This window comes from Plectrocnemia conspersa, unplaced genomic scaffold (assembly GCF_051122295.1).
Source record: "Plectrocnemia conspersa isolate PC_06_02 unplaced genomic scaffold, ASM5112229v1 ptg000007l, whole genome shotgun sequence".
Lineage (NCBI taxonomy): Eukaryota > Metazoa > Arthropoda > Insecta > Trichoptera > Polycentropodidae > Plectrocnemia > Plectrocnemia conspersa.
Window position 1 is genome coordinate 9,462,104 of NW_028277171.1, and position 15,447 is coordinate 9,477,550.

The following is a 15,447-nucleotide window of genomic DNA, read 5'->3' on the forward strand; positions in this document are numbered from 1 at the left end:
ATAAAAATATTTATTTTTTATCTATTTATTTAAATTATGTAAGTCATTAAAAAAGACCTACAAAATATGTCAATGTACTTGACTCAAGTAGTTTACATATGTTATAGAAAATGATCGAAAAATTAGCACGAAAATTAACATAAACTTTCTCTAATAGCTTACAAGTGTCAAAGCAGTAACACCTGGATGCAGATCATTCGTCTTTTAAAATATGTTTGGATAATTTATTTTTTGCATATAAACGGAGGGATAAAATTATATTCAGCCATTTAGGCACTGAAAAATCTTTATAATATATAAGTGTATCTCACAAATATAAATTATACCAATATCAAATGGCGGTGTATATTAAGAAGTTGTATGTAGAATTCTTGTTAGTGTCTCTCGAGTCTTTCTGGTATCTGTGGGTCAGGGTTGAGTCAATCGTTCTGTTAATTTCAGTACTTGAGTCTAGTTTATATACTTGTCCTTAAATAATGTAATATGTAAATTAATGACCATACAGTCATTTTCGCCTATTATTGCAGCTTTGTAGATGTATAATATGACATTTTTATTTTAAATTAAAGATAAAGTGTAATTTTTCGCGATAAAATATATTACTTGTTTAATAGTATTTACGCGATAATATATAAATATGTTTTAAATAGTAACATATTTTACAAGTTTCTACATCGAATATTTGTTAAACATATTTAAAAACGGTGAATAAATTACCTTATTGATATTTACGCATTTAATATTTTAGTCAGGTAGCTATTAGCTTGTAGATGTTTTATCAAAACATTATCTAAGCTTTTTTTGATCTCCTAAAGTTGATAAGAATCTCTGATAGGCTAACTTTGTTAATTGTTTATTTTTTATCTATCACAGATTAATCGATTTTTTTACAAGTGCTTTAATTTACGTTAGCTAATTGTGTGGCAATTGTATTTTTACTAATTGTGTGGCAAATGTATTTTTTATTATTAAAATGAGTACGTGTGATTATATTTATCACGTATATAATTATTTACGCCTCAGTCCAGATGAGTTTCAAAAGGTAATCCTATACAAAAGAAAACAATAAAAAATCACCAATATATAAACCAATTTCTATTGTTATTTATATACTCAAATTGTCACAGTTAATAACTTAAGTTAATTATAAAGTCTCGCATTCATAAATATGGTCCTTTGTCTCGCACAAGATGAAACTTTCCAAGAAAACCACTACCACAAACTTTAACAATTATTATTGTGCCATGGCGCAATTCCGCGAAAAGCACAAAACGGTTATGGTGATATCAACTATTAAAAAATCTTGTGAATGCTATTAACAGAAACGATCGCTATATCCGGCTATTCTTATATTCCTAAAGACGTTCATTATTTCGAGTCGCTCTGGCGTAAACTGAAGAATAAACGTACAACATTAATATAAAGCTACACACGAAAATAGTTCTACACATCACAATAGGATGAAATAACAATTCATTGTATAACTATCTAATAAACAATTTATTTTTAACGTGAATTATTAAAAGTATGATTTATAATTTGTCGATGAAGATTTATCGGCAAAGCTTTCGTCCACAATCGATGTATCAACGTCTGACACTTGGTTGTAATTTATGGCCAGGGCAAATTGAATCAATATTACCAAAAACGTCGTCACGGCCGAAATAATCTGAAAGAATATTATTATATACACTTGCTGATTTTTATTAGCAGAATAATATAAAGTAAACACACTTACGTTGTATATCAAAGAATAGTCAATAGGAAACATACCGCAGGCTGTGATTTTGACGTTTTTGTGGAGCAATTGATGAGAAAAGCGTGATATCTAAAAATAGCATTTATATGTATATATTTTATATTAGAAAATACATTTATATGTTTAATAAAATTAATTTAAAATTATTTGTTTGAATTAATACGTAATCCTTTATTCTGGGTTGTTGGTGTAAATGAATTATATGTAGTGATTTTTCCTGAACTCTTCATACTTCAACAACGGATTTATCAATAGTATTTAATATTAACATTAATAAATTTTATATTTAAAAATATATTTTGTACGGAATAACAACATATTTATCTTAAATAATTGTTTTACTGTTATAGAATAGCATAAGCATATCTAAAGCTTAAACAAAATAATAGTACAACCTGAACCAAAAATTACATACTTTTAAAAATAATCACCTCATTAACGAAGTCTTCGTTTACAGAATACAGTGAAATTTTATGTATTAAAGCTCCTGTATTAAGCGCCTGTAACAATACAAAAATATATAACCCTAATAAAATATTTTCCGTTTCGTGGTTTATAAATTTAATAATTAAATAATAATTCAATTTATACTATTTTTACTAATTTCTTAGTTTTCTTTATAAACAGTCTTTTACTTGAATCCCTAAATTATATTTTTTTAAATATTATTAATAAATATAATTTTGTATCTTTCACCTTTGATGAATGTATAAAATATTTTTTAATCAAATTTTATGATTGATTATGATAGACTATAGTACGTGTTACATATTGTTTGAGCCTTTAAGGATCTAGATTATATTTATTAAATTATATATTGTTTCAAAATAGTAGCTAATAAAATATTTTTAAAATCATAATTTTACTAAAGAAAATATATTGGGTATTTGTAGTATTTTATCCCATAACATTATACTAAAATTAAATCTAAACATGTAGTATCACTGATGTTATTCCAATTAAGTAGTAAAACCAATTACAAAAATGATAAATGTATGGAGCATTTCTATTCTTCAAAAGTTTGGGAAAAATAAAATTAAGGGCTAACTATATTGGTTGAGTTAAAATTATCTGGATGGTTAGAATTACAAATAATAAAGTCCTTAGATGTATCGAGAAAGAACAACAAGTTCTGCGGAACATCAAGATAAGAAAGCTTCAATATATATCATATGATAAGAGTATCAAAATTCTAACTTAACCAACTCATCAATTAAGATAAAATAAGTAGAAGGAGTATAGGCAGACATCGCATCTTATAGTTATGCAATTTGAGAAAATGGTTTGAGTGCAATTCTACTGAAGTATTTTATGCAGCAGTAAACAAAATTAAAATCTACAAAATAAAATTCTTTAACTTTATATAAGAGATGGTATAATAAGAATAAGTAGGTTTTCTTTAGCACATATGATTTTAAAAACACACTAGCCAACATTTCAGCTTTTAACTGGTTAGGATTGCCCTCGTTTTTTTGTGTTCTCTAATGAATAGTTTGAGTACGATTTGCTTCCATTTCTGCAGCCAGGACATCATCGTCTATTTTTCCTGGTGCCTCACATTCTTCATATCGTAATTTCCTCTTCGATTTTCATAAAACCATCTTTGACATTAAAAGATATCTAATGAATCACCTACCATTTTATAAAAGTTTTTGCAGAATTTTTCAGAATAAAGTAATATAACATGCGATTTTGTATGAATTATTTACTTAGAAAAAATTATGCCATTATCATTTTTTTTCAAAAAACGGAATATTGAGTCTAGATGTGGCAAAACAGATACAATTAAAGAAACTCTGCCAAAACACAACTAATTTAAAAATAAATTAAAAAAATTGTATTTATTTCGGGATTTCCTAGTATTTACACATCGCTACAAAGAAGAATTTGATGCAATTTTAACTAAAAAAATATTAAAATATTAAGCAAATTTAACACATTTTTATATGCTGAAAGATACCTTATTTTACTCTATCTTTTAAAAGAGTTTATGTTCTAAATAAACTAGAAAATAATTAAATAATCTCATATTTTTACATATATACATAAATATATCGGATTATTAAATCTATGAATGTAAAAAAAATATGTAATATTAATAAAATATTGCATATAAGTACTCGTATTAATTGATAAAACTAACTATTTTAAAAAACTATACATGTAAGCAAAAATAAAATTACAGCAAAATAATTAGCTATTTTACTGCAAAATTCACTTGCATTTTTTATATACTTTATAAATCGTAAGTAGTAAATAATTAAAACCCAAACAAAGGCTTAAGTAAATTAAGCATAGGCAATTCATATTATTATATTAGAATCATAAATATTATAATATATCATTTAGAACTCAAAACCTAAGCTAAAATAAATTCAGCATAAATAATTCATAGTATTTTTAAGAAGACTTGAAAACCGTTAAAATCGCATTGTAATTTTACATCCTATCTCTGTGTCAAAATTAAAATTATTACACATGATTTCCTGCTTAATGATACAGCTAGCAGTAATGTAAATAAATAATAATATTCATTATTACATATGCATGTATGAATATATATTTGTATTATGACAGAACACTTATTTCGTCGACACACCAAATTCTTATTCAAGGTCGATGGATATGTGTTTATATGTAAATTTACCTCAGATTGAACCGACTCGCAATATTTTGCCAAGCAAAATATTTTGCTAAAGGCCTCGATCCCCAAACACAATGGCAGGAAAATGCCCATCGGGTTCTGCACCGCCCCCGAATTTTTGACATCCCTCGAATATCCGAAGCACACAAGATACAACGATACAAAAATATTTACGAAGCAATCCAAAATATTCGCGACGGTCTGCAGCGAAAACGCTTGGTTCATATCGGCGCATATATCGCACAGGAAATAGTGTAGCTCCCTGCAATGCACCATTTTAGACGAGCTGTGAACTCTAGTCGCTGCTGCGACAATCTTCAACCTCGGGTTTATCAATCTGCTATCCAAAACGAACGGATCAGTTCCAACGCTTTGCAGAACTTCATTCAAACACTTGAACCTCAGATTTAAGCCATACAATAAAGCTAGTTCTTCCACGAAGGCCACCATCAAGATCTTGTGAGGATGATAAATTGTGAATAAATTCTTCATGCATTTTATACTGTTCTGATTGCAATTCCAAAACACGTAGTATGAAAAATAGAAGCTCCAAAACAGCGCAACAACTACCAGCTCACACATGGCAAAATACTTCATCTTCACGTTATCGATACTCTTCCCGAACATCTTGAATCGATCGTCAAACTTTTCCATAGCCATCTTCAACTCGTACAACTTCTTTGTATTCTTAACACTCCACACCAGAGTGACGATCATACAAGTGACTCCAGCCGATGTGAACATCACCTCCACCCCATAATCCAAGATAGACACTTTAATATTATGAAACGAAATGCTCTGTATGAAGTAAAACATGTAAATACAATGCAGCACCAGAGCATACACAACCCAAAATAAACTAAACTTCCTAAATATTCTAGGAAAGCATTTCAATCTACTCTTCATTCCATAGTTTCCGATATGCAGTCCGAAAATGCACTTCAAGTGGGTCAAGACCAGAATGGACCTCGAAAACGTGACCTTAGGAATAGGCTTGTCGATTCCGTTTTTTAACATAGTCAACCGCTCGATTGTCAAGTTGCTTGATGAGTGATGGATTTTTTTATTCACGCCCCATCCAACGAAAATATTTATGAAGCTTCTCAGTTATGTTATTTGCGTCAATCAAAGTTTTGCTATATGTTTTCTTTTTTAAACGCTCACTATAGTAGTGAACGATTACTTACATGTGTGAATATCAAGTTATAATTAAACCAATAAATTTATATAATATAACGCAAGCGAATCGTTAACTAGGTCAGACAATTAAGTTTTGAGACAGTACTTCGAAATTTAATTTTAATTTAATAAAACAATTCATTGAAGTAATATTTTTGCTTGTTTTTAATAATCGCCATCCCTTTGTTTCAAATCTAGATTCACTTTAAATAAACCAATTGTATTAAAAACTCAACTAAAGTCATCATTCTAAAACTACACAGTGACACACCCTTGGGAAAAGAAGTATAATATATGAACCCAAAAGTTTTCTATATTTATTGGGTCTAGAAACATTCTTTGCCGCATACATATATTGAATTTTATGCTTTAAAAAAGGTTGTACAACAATATTCTACACAAAATAAAAGATTTAAAATTTTAATATAATAGATCACAAAAAGACATATACTATATGTATGTACATATTTATTTTAGTCAAAAGCTTTCGAGTATTATAATTAATGTATGAATTGACAAAATAACTTCAATTATATTAGCTTTAATTAATAAACAATGAGTACTTAGCATATTTTTAATCTAAACCTTCCCTTGCAACATAACAGGTTTTAGATTGGGCATAACAACAGGGTTAACACAATCAACTCCCACAATTAAGTAGTAAGATACTAGATTAAAAGTAATGTCTATAAATCAATGACATTTATTTTAACAATAAAAAGCAATTTTACAGTTTACAATAGTTGTTACTATGCACGATCTGTCTCGATTTAATTTGAATTATTCCTCCGCGAGAGTAGGAAAATCTAGGAAAACCTAATCGGTGATAATTTAATCAAAATAATAGGTATATTCCGATCCTACAGTGAAGATAAAAAAAGTAAAATAATATTGTTTTTAAATAATATAAAAATCATAACTTCGTTAAAAAAATAAAGAGGAAAAAAAAATTTAAAATTGAAATAAAAAAACATGTTTTTTTGCTAAGGACGGAGTAGCATAGTCCGTATCGTCTCAGACTAGTAACTCTGAGGTTGCGACTTTTTGTTTATAAAAAATGCGCTATTAATAAAAAAAACTGCCCCTAGTTGCAGTGACATCTATTGATTAAAAATTGTATAACACATAATAATTTATAATTAATAATATAAATGTCACCGTTTTCTAGACTTTCATTCTGGTGGTTAATACTTAATGGTATTCATCATGTCTGATTGACTTACTCGATTAATACAGATTTACCTCGTTGTAACGCATTGGGCTTACGCCTATCAGGTTACAACGGAAGATAATTTTTTTAGCCAGACTGTTCCCCATTTTTTAACAAAACGGCGGCTATTTAAAACATTCATTAAAAACATTATAAAATAGAAATTACCATTTTAAAAACATGTTTTTTTTACATTTTTTTAATTTTTGTAATATAAGAAAAAAATTGTAGTTTTAATCTTATCGACATGAAACTTATTTTCAATTATAAAAACCTAAGCCGGCATTTTCTTCCAAAATGGCAGCTATTCAAAAAATATTTCTTTTATAAGATAAAAAAACGCTTAGAAGTAAAAAATATTTTTTTTTAATTTAAATGTAAATAGATCAAAGATGTCAAAAAAAGTATAATATAACAGATATTAGAATAATAAAAAAATTGGTACAAACTATTGCAATATTTCTTGCGGATTTTACTAAACTGATTTTTTTTATAATGATATTTAAGAACGGAATAAGTTTTGATACCGTGTTGTGTGTTTTATTTAGCCAGCTAGACGTCACGATATCTATTTAAAATGTAGTTTTATTGAAAAAATATTATTTATTGCAATATACATATGTATTATAATTTTGGTATCAGTATCGGGCGGCAACGTCGAATGCAGAAAAGATTAATCAAATAAGATTGTTGCAGACGGTCGGGTCAAATATAGAATAGTTCCTTCTAGATGCTTAGACGAATAGAAAATAATTATTTTGGCCCATGACCGTATTGTAAAGCTTTACTTATAATATCCGCCCACTCTAACGAAGCATCACTATGTATTCCGGGTTACTCTTTATAAGCGAAACCATTATAGTAACTTTTCAATAATAATAAATATCAATCTTTAAGCAAGGCAGCGCACAATTTATTTTACGGTGTTTAATAAAATAGCACATATATGTACTTTGAATAAGTACTGAAAAATGGCAAATAAAATATTTGTATTTATGTATATTAGTATATATTAACATATTATTATACAAAAATAAATATAATTTTTGGGTTCGGCCTCTTTATTTTTGGATCCGGTAGGCTCTATTTAATGTTTCTCAAAATGTATGTTTGTCAATGGGTCCTCCTCTCTCTCTTCATGCTTCCCTAAATAAGTCTCTTAATATAATATATAAGGCTTATTTAAACTATTTAGGCCGTTTTATCAAACCCCTCTAAACTCTAACACAGCATGAGTATGTATCCCGGATGACCTTTTATAAACGAAACCATTGTGGTCGCTTGCCTTTCACATAACAATATACTAAGAAAGATTAAATATTTGTTGATCAAAACAATGATTTTTGTTTCAATGCACGTTTGAATATACTACAAATATTCATATTATTTTTTATATTTTGATATTATATTGTAGATTATTATAATTGAATCATCAATATGTAATAACACCGTCAAATCTAAGAAATCCGCCAAAATCGTTCTTGAAATAATCCCGGAAAATGAAACATACAATATACATACTATATGATATAATTAGAAATTTCAATTTAATCTTACTGTCATTCACATAAATAATTTACGTTAGTTTCAACTTTGTATTTTCGAAAGCTGTTGATTGACATCAATTGTTAATAGAAATCAAAACGTTTTGATCGCGGATCTCATTTAGAAAGCGGTATTAGTTCTTAGAAGGGTAAAATTCAATTACCAAACAATTTGTAGATAATTTGCTTTATTTATCTATGTATTTATAAATAAACTGGTTTTACTAAGCATATTAAAAGAACACAAACATAGTTAGTTTTGTAACAATTTCCGCTTTTTTATTATGTATAAGCTTGAACAATATGACAAAAAATGTCAAGAAATTTCTATCAAAAATTTAATCTACTTTATCCTTTAGAAGCAATAGAATCTTTGTTTTATATTATTTGTTATTGATCATGTATATTTTCAATGTGTATTTATCGCCATTACTAAGTAATTTTAGCATTCTGCATTTTGTATGAGATTTTTCAATTTGTATGGAATTTCTTTTGACTGTAGAGAGAAGGAGTTAACACTAAGCAATACTATATTTTAGCAACAGCTTCCCTTAAGTCACAATTCACGCACCGCCACCGTTACATACATATTTATACAAACATACAAATATATTATTGGTAATATGAAAAATAATGGCACACGCCTAAGAAAAATGTGTACCATAGCAATATTTATTGTTACTGGAATATGCTCTTGCTATTCATGTATATTATAAAACAAATAATATCACGGGAAGAAAATATTATTCAAGTTTAATTATTTAACCCTAAGCAAATTATAATTAACTTGCTAGTTATATTAAGATATTACGCAAATGATCATATTTTTTATTGTTGCGATCAAGTGATAAGCGTTTATGCGCAATATAAAATACTCAATGGGTGCAATATGCAGGCAATAAAACGCTTGTGTAAATAGAAAAAAATAAACACACTTGACATTTATGACTTATTTGCCGTTTGAGAAGCGCTGAAAATGATTAACTCTCAACGGCATTTGACAGCTTGACATATATGTGTAACAACAAAACGACAACCTAAAAATCGACTTTTGATATCTGACGGGAAAAAATATTTTCACGTAATTGCCTTTCCCAAATTATGCTTGCCTTGAAATTATTCGACGAAGACGAGTCGAGCATTTTCATAATTCTCATGCCATAACCATAAATCAACGTTGATGTATGGAAAAAATATAAAATGCCACATGTATGTACACACACAAATGATTTATTTTAAAGATAGCGTTGCACTACATAGTATTTTACAACGATTAGAGTTATCTTGGATTTTACTATCATCGTTAAATTCACATTTACAAACCTACAACATTGCAAATTATTTTTAAAATATAAAAAAGCTATCCTATGTTAAAGTAATATAACCGCTAATTGAATTATAATGTGGCATCTTTAGTATATTGGCAAGATAAGAAAATACATTCAGGTTGCAAGGACGATAATTGCTATTTATGATCTTTAAATTTAAATACATTTCCCTCTGCTAATAATTCAATGGTGTAATACTATTGATATCATTATCAAATCCGAAAATGCACTTTTAGCAAAAACTTTGTTGTCAAAGAGCTTGTAAGAGAATTGAACCTTTTCGATTGACCTGTGTGAGGAACAAAAGTCGCAGTTCTTACTACAAAAACTCGCAAAGTTTCTCAAGGATTCCAAAAATTATATTAGATTATACAAAGCACATACTACCAAACAGTCAGCATTATTTTATTTAGCAGTGATTTCGGTTTTGGGAAAGCTTTTAGGGCCTTATTTTTTGTCGAACTATTGTGCAGACTGCTCTCTGCGATCATAAAAAATAGCTTTTATTTACACGGTACAATACGATCAAGAAATAGATCGTTTCTGTTTCATAATAAAGGAAATAGCAAACTGTGTAAGAATAATTTTGTTATTTTAATTTAATTCGTGCGGCACCCACTTGTCAAGCCTTTTGATTTTCTAACTATTTTAAGTTGTACTGAACTTTGAAATTGCTGTTCCTTTATTTATCTAATTCAACTAACGCCTTCAGTATGTCATTATCGACTGAAGAAAAGCACTCACGACCTTCTCTATCTTCAATATTCTTATTCGTCTCCAGGACCATTTTTTTGGCACCACCACTTACCAGTATCAACATAAAAAAAAATATTTTATTTTATGAACAGCTTCTGTTATTTTATCGTCTATTTTAAATTCCCAATTAAAAATAGTAATAAAGCCAATTTTATATTAAAAAAATACTAACCAATAAATGCATGGTATCAACATAAACACAATATAATAGCATTTCCAATAAAAAAATAATAGATAAATTTTAAAAACAAACATCCGTAAATATGTATTTAGTAACATGCGTAAAATTAAACTATGCCAACGACAAAGAACCCGCTAATTACATTTTACGAATCGCAAATAATAATATTTTAATAACAGAGCCACAACAGACATACGACGACAAAAGAAAGTCGCTAAAAGCTACCGTCATATTCGACAATAAAAGACAGCCGTTCGTATACTGATTACACTAAAAAATAATGCATATCACAATATACAACTAATTAAAACGCATTTAACACATAAAAATAAAGAGACACTGTTTAAATTATACAACTTCGGGTGATAGAACGAATAGAATTTAACCCAGTCGATGCGTAGTAATAATTTATATACTCAATTTAATTATATACAAGCGTTAATTTTCTATACTTGTTAAACTTAAGTTTTTTGGCCAAGAACACGCACTACCTTGTAACTTATGGCACTGTTTTAGCTAATTTTTGTAAAATACAACATTATATTTTTCCTTATGCAAGAACAATACGACGCGAGATAGACATTTATAATACATAGTATATATTTTAATTTTATTTATTTATTGGTTCTACGTATATTTGATATACATTGCAAATTCATTTTCCAAACATTTTAATTGTAAATTATTTCGTGAATGTATATGTTTTGGGAAATTACCAATAAGATCATATTTCTTGTTGTTGTGCCATAATTACGTCTGAACCTACTATTATTAAATTAAGCTCAAATATCACTAAACGGCTCATATAACTCACTTTGCTGGATTTATTGTTCCGTTGAATTAGGCTTAAAGTTTTCAACTCTATTTTGAAATACGCCGAACCTTCTATTAACAAAGGTTTTATTTAAATGCTACTGAGAGAGGTTTTCAGAAGATTTAATTTTAAAATGAATTATTTTATCCAATTGTTACAAAATATAGAATATTAGCACGATTAATATTATTAGAAATTTACTATTGTAACATATACGCTATTTTTTAATTGTTGTATCATATCATAATTTGTGTATAAGTAAATGTCTCAATAGTACATCCTAGGGCATCTTTGCCAGTTTGAATATGAAAAAGCACAGGTTTATTGATGATTGATATTGAAAAAGCAATCGATTTGGTTTGGTACGACGGTTTAACATATAAATTATTCGCTATTTTATTATCCACATTAAACACTAATACCGCTGATAAAGAAAAAAGCTTTATTATTGCATTAAATAATGAACTATCGATACCGCTGGATTCCTCTTAATTATGTATACTAATAATACTGGTAAAACTACCAAATTAGTACCAAGATTCTAATCAATCAACGACAGACTATCAAAGTTAAGACTGAAATGGATCTTATTCAATATAACTTTCATCAATGTATTTGCTCCGACAGAAAAGGAGGAGAATGATCGAGGTAATGAAGAACTACAAAATCAGTGTGAAGAAGTATAAGTGAAGAGCACAAGAAACAACACAGGAATTTACAAAAAAAAGAATTACAAAGATTGTTTGAAATATACTAAACGAAGAAATTATAAAACGTATTCTACTTGGAAACAAATGTTACTATACATGCTCGAAGGTCCTGCATTCACGGATACTCAGCAGAAAAACGAAACTCACCGTATATAAAACGATTATCCGCCCCAACATTACCTATGGTAGTGAAACGTGGACAACCACACAGAGGGAAAATATCAATCGGTGCTGAAAGAGTAATTTATCCGAAGTATTATTGTTTCACGCTGGATCGCTTTCAGTTTGCGCTTTTTATGTTAGAGTAGTAGCTTTTTATATTATTTACGACAATAATAATAATATTCATGTATTTTTATAATGTTTTTTTATCAGAATTAAACGCCGAATCGTGAAAGGCAATAATGTTTAAAACCGGTATTAAATTTGCAAACCAACCCTTCTTCAGATTGGAGTGTAAGTCACGGTCTCGCGTTTTTCCTCGCGAAAATTGCCCCCAGGAGTGAGCTTTGAGCCCCTTTAATTATCGGCGCGAAGGTGTTAATTGCTTTTTTAATTTGGAAGAAATTAATATCTTGGCCGAGAGAAATACACCTCACCCCTCTCCACAAACACTCTTGTGCAATTGCGTCACGATTTCGAAATCTGGTAAAAAATAAGTTAGTTAAGAATCGACCTTTAAATACTAACGAGAAGCGGCGTGTTGATAATATTTTTGAAACACGTGGCGTAGCCAGGGCTTTTTACCCTTTCGCTCGCTCGCTCATGTGCAATTGCACGCTCTTATCTCTCACTCACTCTCGCTACTTAATCAGGGACGTCATTTCAGCTATTTCCAAGGAGGGGGACAAAAGTTCGCCAGTCAGTAGTGGTTTTTTTAATTATTACATTTCATTAGGATTCATAGTATTTCATTAAATGCCAAATTCAATGGGGTCCCTGATTAGAATTCTTGTCAAAAGCAATAAAGTCGTTCCGTCGCCGTCGCGGTGGAAACGCTTGGTTATCTAGCGTTCATATTAAGACTTTTTAACAATTACGATTCACAATAAGTGAGAATCGAATGAAACACATCTAAACCGAATTTTGACCAATAGGAGGAAAAATAATTATCCCTTCTCAGAAGTCAAAAATCCACATCAAAAGCAATAAAATCGTGCCGTCGCGGTGGAAACGTTCATTACCGAACGTTTTCGCATAGTCCGTCAACTTTTCACGCGATATTACTTTGGCACGATATTACATTATATACATTGTTTTATTGTTAAGGTTTTTGGCATCGCTAGTTTTATTGTTATTCGTTCCTTTTAACAGCCTGCTAAAACGCCGTCTCTTTGGAAATGTTAAGGACAAAAAATCAATTATGATCCTGTTTTAATTCATTACAAGGCGCATATGGCCGCATTACTGTAGTTTTAATGCTGAAACTGAGACTACTTTGCTACCTTCACTTTTAGAATCCTAAGAATTTGTCCTTAAATCACTAGTATATGTCGATCTTAACCAAATAATCTAAAATTAATAATTTATTATTATGCTATAATGCCACGTTTTAATTGGAACCATGTCTTAAAAAATTTACAGCTTTTGAAAATCTACAAATCAAACACTTTTCTTGCGGTATATACTGTGGGGGGCGATTTATTTTCCCGCGCGTTAGACGGCACACTGGCAACACTTACACGGTGGTGGCGAGAGCGACACTATTTCTCTAGCAACCACAACAGAAGTACGACGGCCGGTCGCGCCATTCAATAACTATGTAGCCATTACCTATAAATTTCAATAAACACTACTGCAGCGGCCCAATCTGTGTCTAATTACCACCCGTCACCTTCCGTCCGCCAAACTTTATTCAGTTTATTGTCTACAATTATTTAAGGCTAATATTTTATATACAATATAAATCAAGTATACGATTATTAAAGCAATGCTAAGTCACCTTTATCGTAATGGGCTGAAAGTATGCTTACCAGAATCGTATCCAGGGCAGACAGTACAGGCGATCGCCTGGAGCGCTAGATCTTGTGGGGCGCCATAAAACCAAATAAAGGCGCAATAATCGCTTAAAATTATCAAACAATATTGTTAAAGAATATAATCTGATATGGTTTTTTTGGCAAACCCTACTGTGTATTCTTTAGATAATTCCACAATCGCAAAAAAAGAATGGTATCATATATAATATCAGATTACTTTAATTTGAATTATATTTTTGAGCTCATGCAATGCATTATTAAAGTATTATTAGGAAGGGGGGGCACAAATTTAGTTTTTACCTGGGGCGCAAAATAACCTAGGGCCGGCCGTGATCGTATCTGCCGTAAATCTGCATCGTATAGTCACAGGTCGTCTCAAGTGCTCTCTTGACAAGATTAGTTCAACGTTGAAATTGAGTCTCTCTAATACGGAGTATTGCCTTTAATAAACAACATATTTGTCATTAAGAAGGGGAAAGAAACGCCTGACAACTCGCAAGAGGGAGGTGGTTCCAAGAACACAGCCTTTTTGGATGACTTACAGAAAATTTCATTGATGAGTCACCCCTTTCTCTTTTTTCTTGGAAGTGGTTTAGCGTAACACGTGTGATTTGATACATGTAATTTTTTTACCAAAAACTATAATTTATATGTTATTAAATAAAACTCAGTATTTCTTGGGAGAAAAATTGGCAACTTTTTCGTTACAAGCTTTTTCTACACAGAAATAAACAGTATTCATATAGAAATCGTAAAATATCATATCGTTATACTCCTATCGTTATATACATCATATCGTTATACTCGTATTTAGGTCAATGAAATATGGACAACACTATTTTATTGTAATAAAAACAGTTGTAAAATTTCTCGCTGCTTGATGCATTTTTTCAATGTGCGACCTACTTTTGGATTAAAAGACTAACTTATATATAACTAGCTCCAAAAAATTAATGAGGTTACATCTGGCAGTGATTACTATCCTTTCACTACTCTGTAATTTACCTTTGATATTATTTAATTATTATTATTATTAGTTTGGTAAATATGATCCTTCATATACAATAAAATGAGTTTTTGACGACATCTGTTAATGAAATGAGAAATATTTATGTATTGTATGTGAAAATATAATAAATATTTATTATTTCAATTAAAATAAAAATATATAAATATAATATCACATGAATTTTATTCGCTACAAATTTATTGTAATATTAAATAATAAATTAGATTTAGGGTTTAAGAAAAAACTAAAAGTCCATCTATGATATTTTAATAAAAATATTTTTTTTTACTTCATCAAGTAATATATATATATATATATATTATATTATATACAT

The 15,447-nt window shown here is 29.4% G+C and overlaps 1 protein-coding gene across 1 annotated transcript; it reads right to left on the reverse strand.

Annotated features, from left to right (window-relative positions):
• Positions 1 to 1,072: 1,072 nt before the first annotated feature.
• On the reverse strand, positions 1,073 to 5,528 carry LOC148233865 (putative gustatory receptor 28b). The gene is made up of 4 exons (XM_088188785.1): positions 4,407 to 5,528; positions 2,191 to 2,259; positions 1,739 to 1,828; positions 1,073 to 1,669 (listed from the first exon to the last, which is right to left on the reverse strand). Exons 1-4 carry the CDS (start codon positions 5,418 to 5,420, stop codon positions 1,520 to 1,522), a joined length of 1,323 nt encoding a protein of 440 aa, XP_088044911.1. The 5' UTR covers positions 5,421 to 5,528; the 3' UTR covers positions 1,073 to 1,519.
• Positions 5,529 to 15,447: the final 9,919 nt, after the last annotated feature.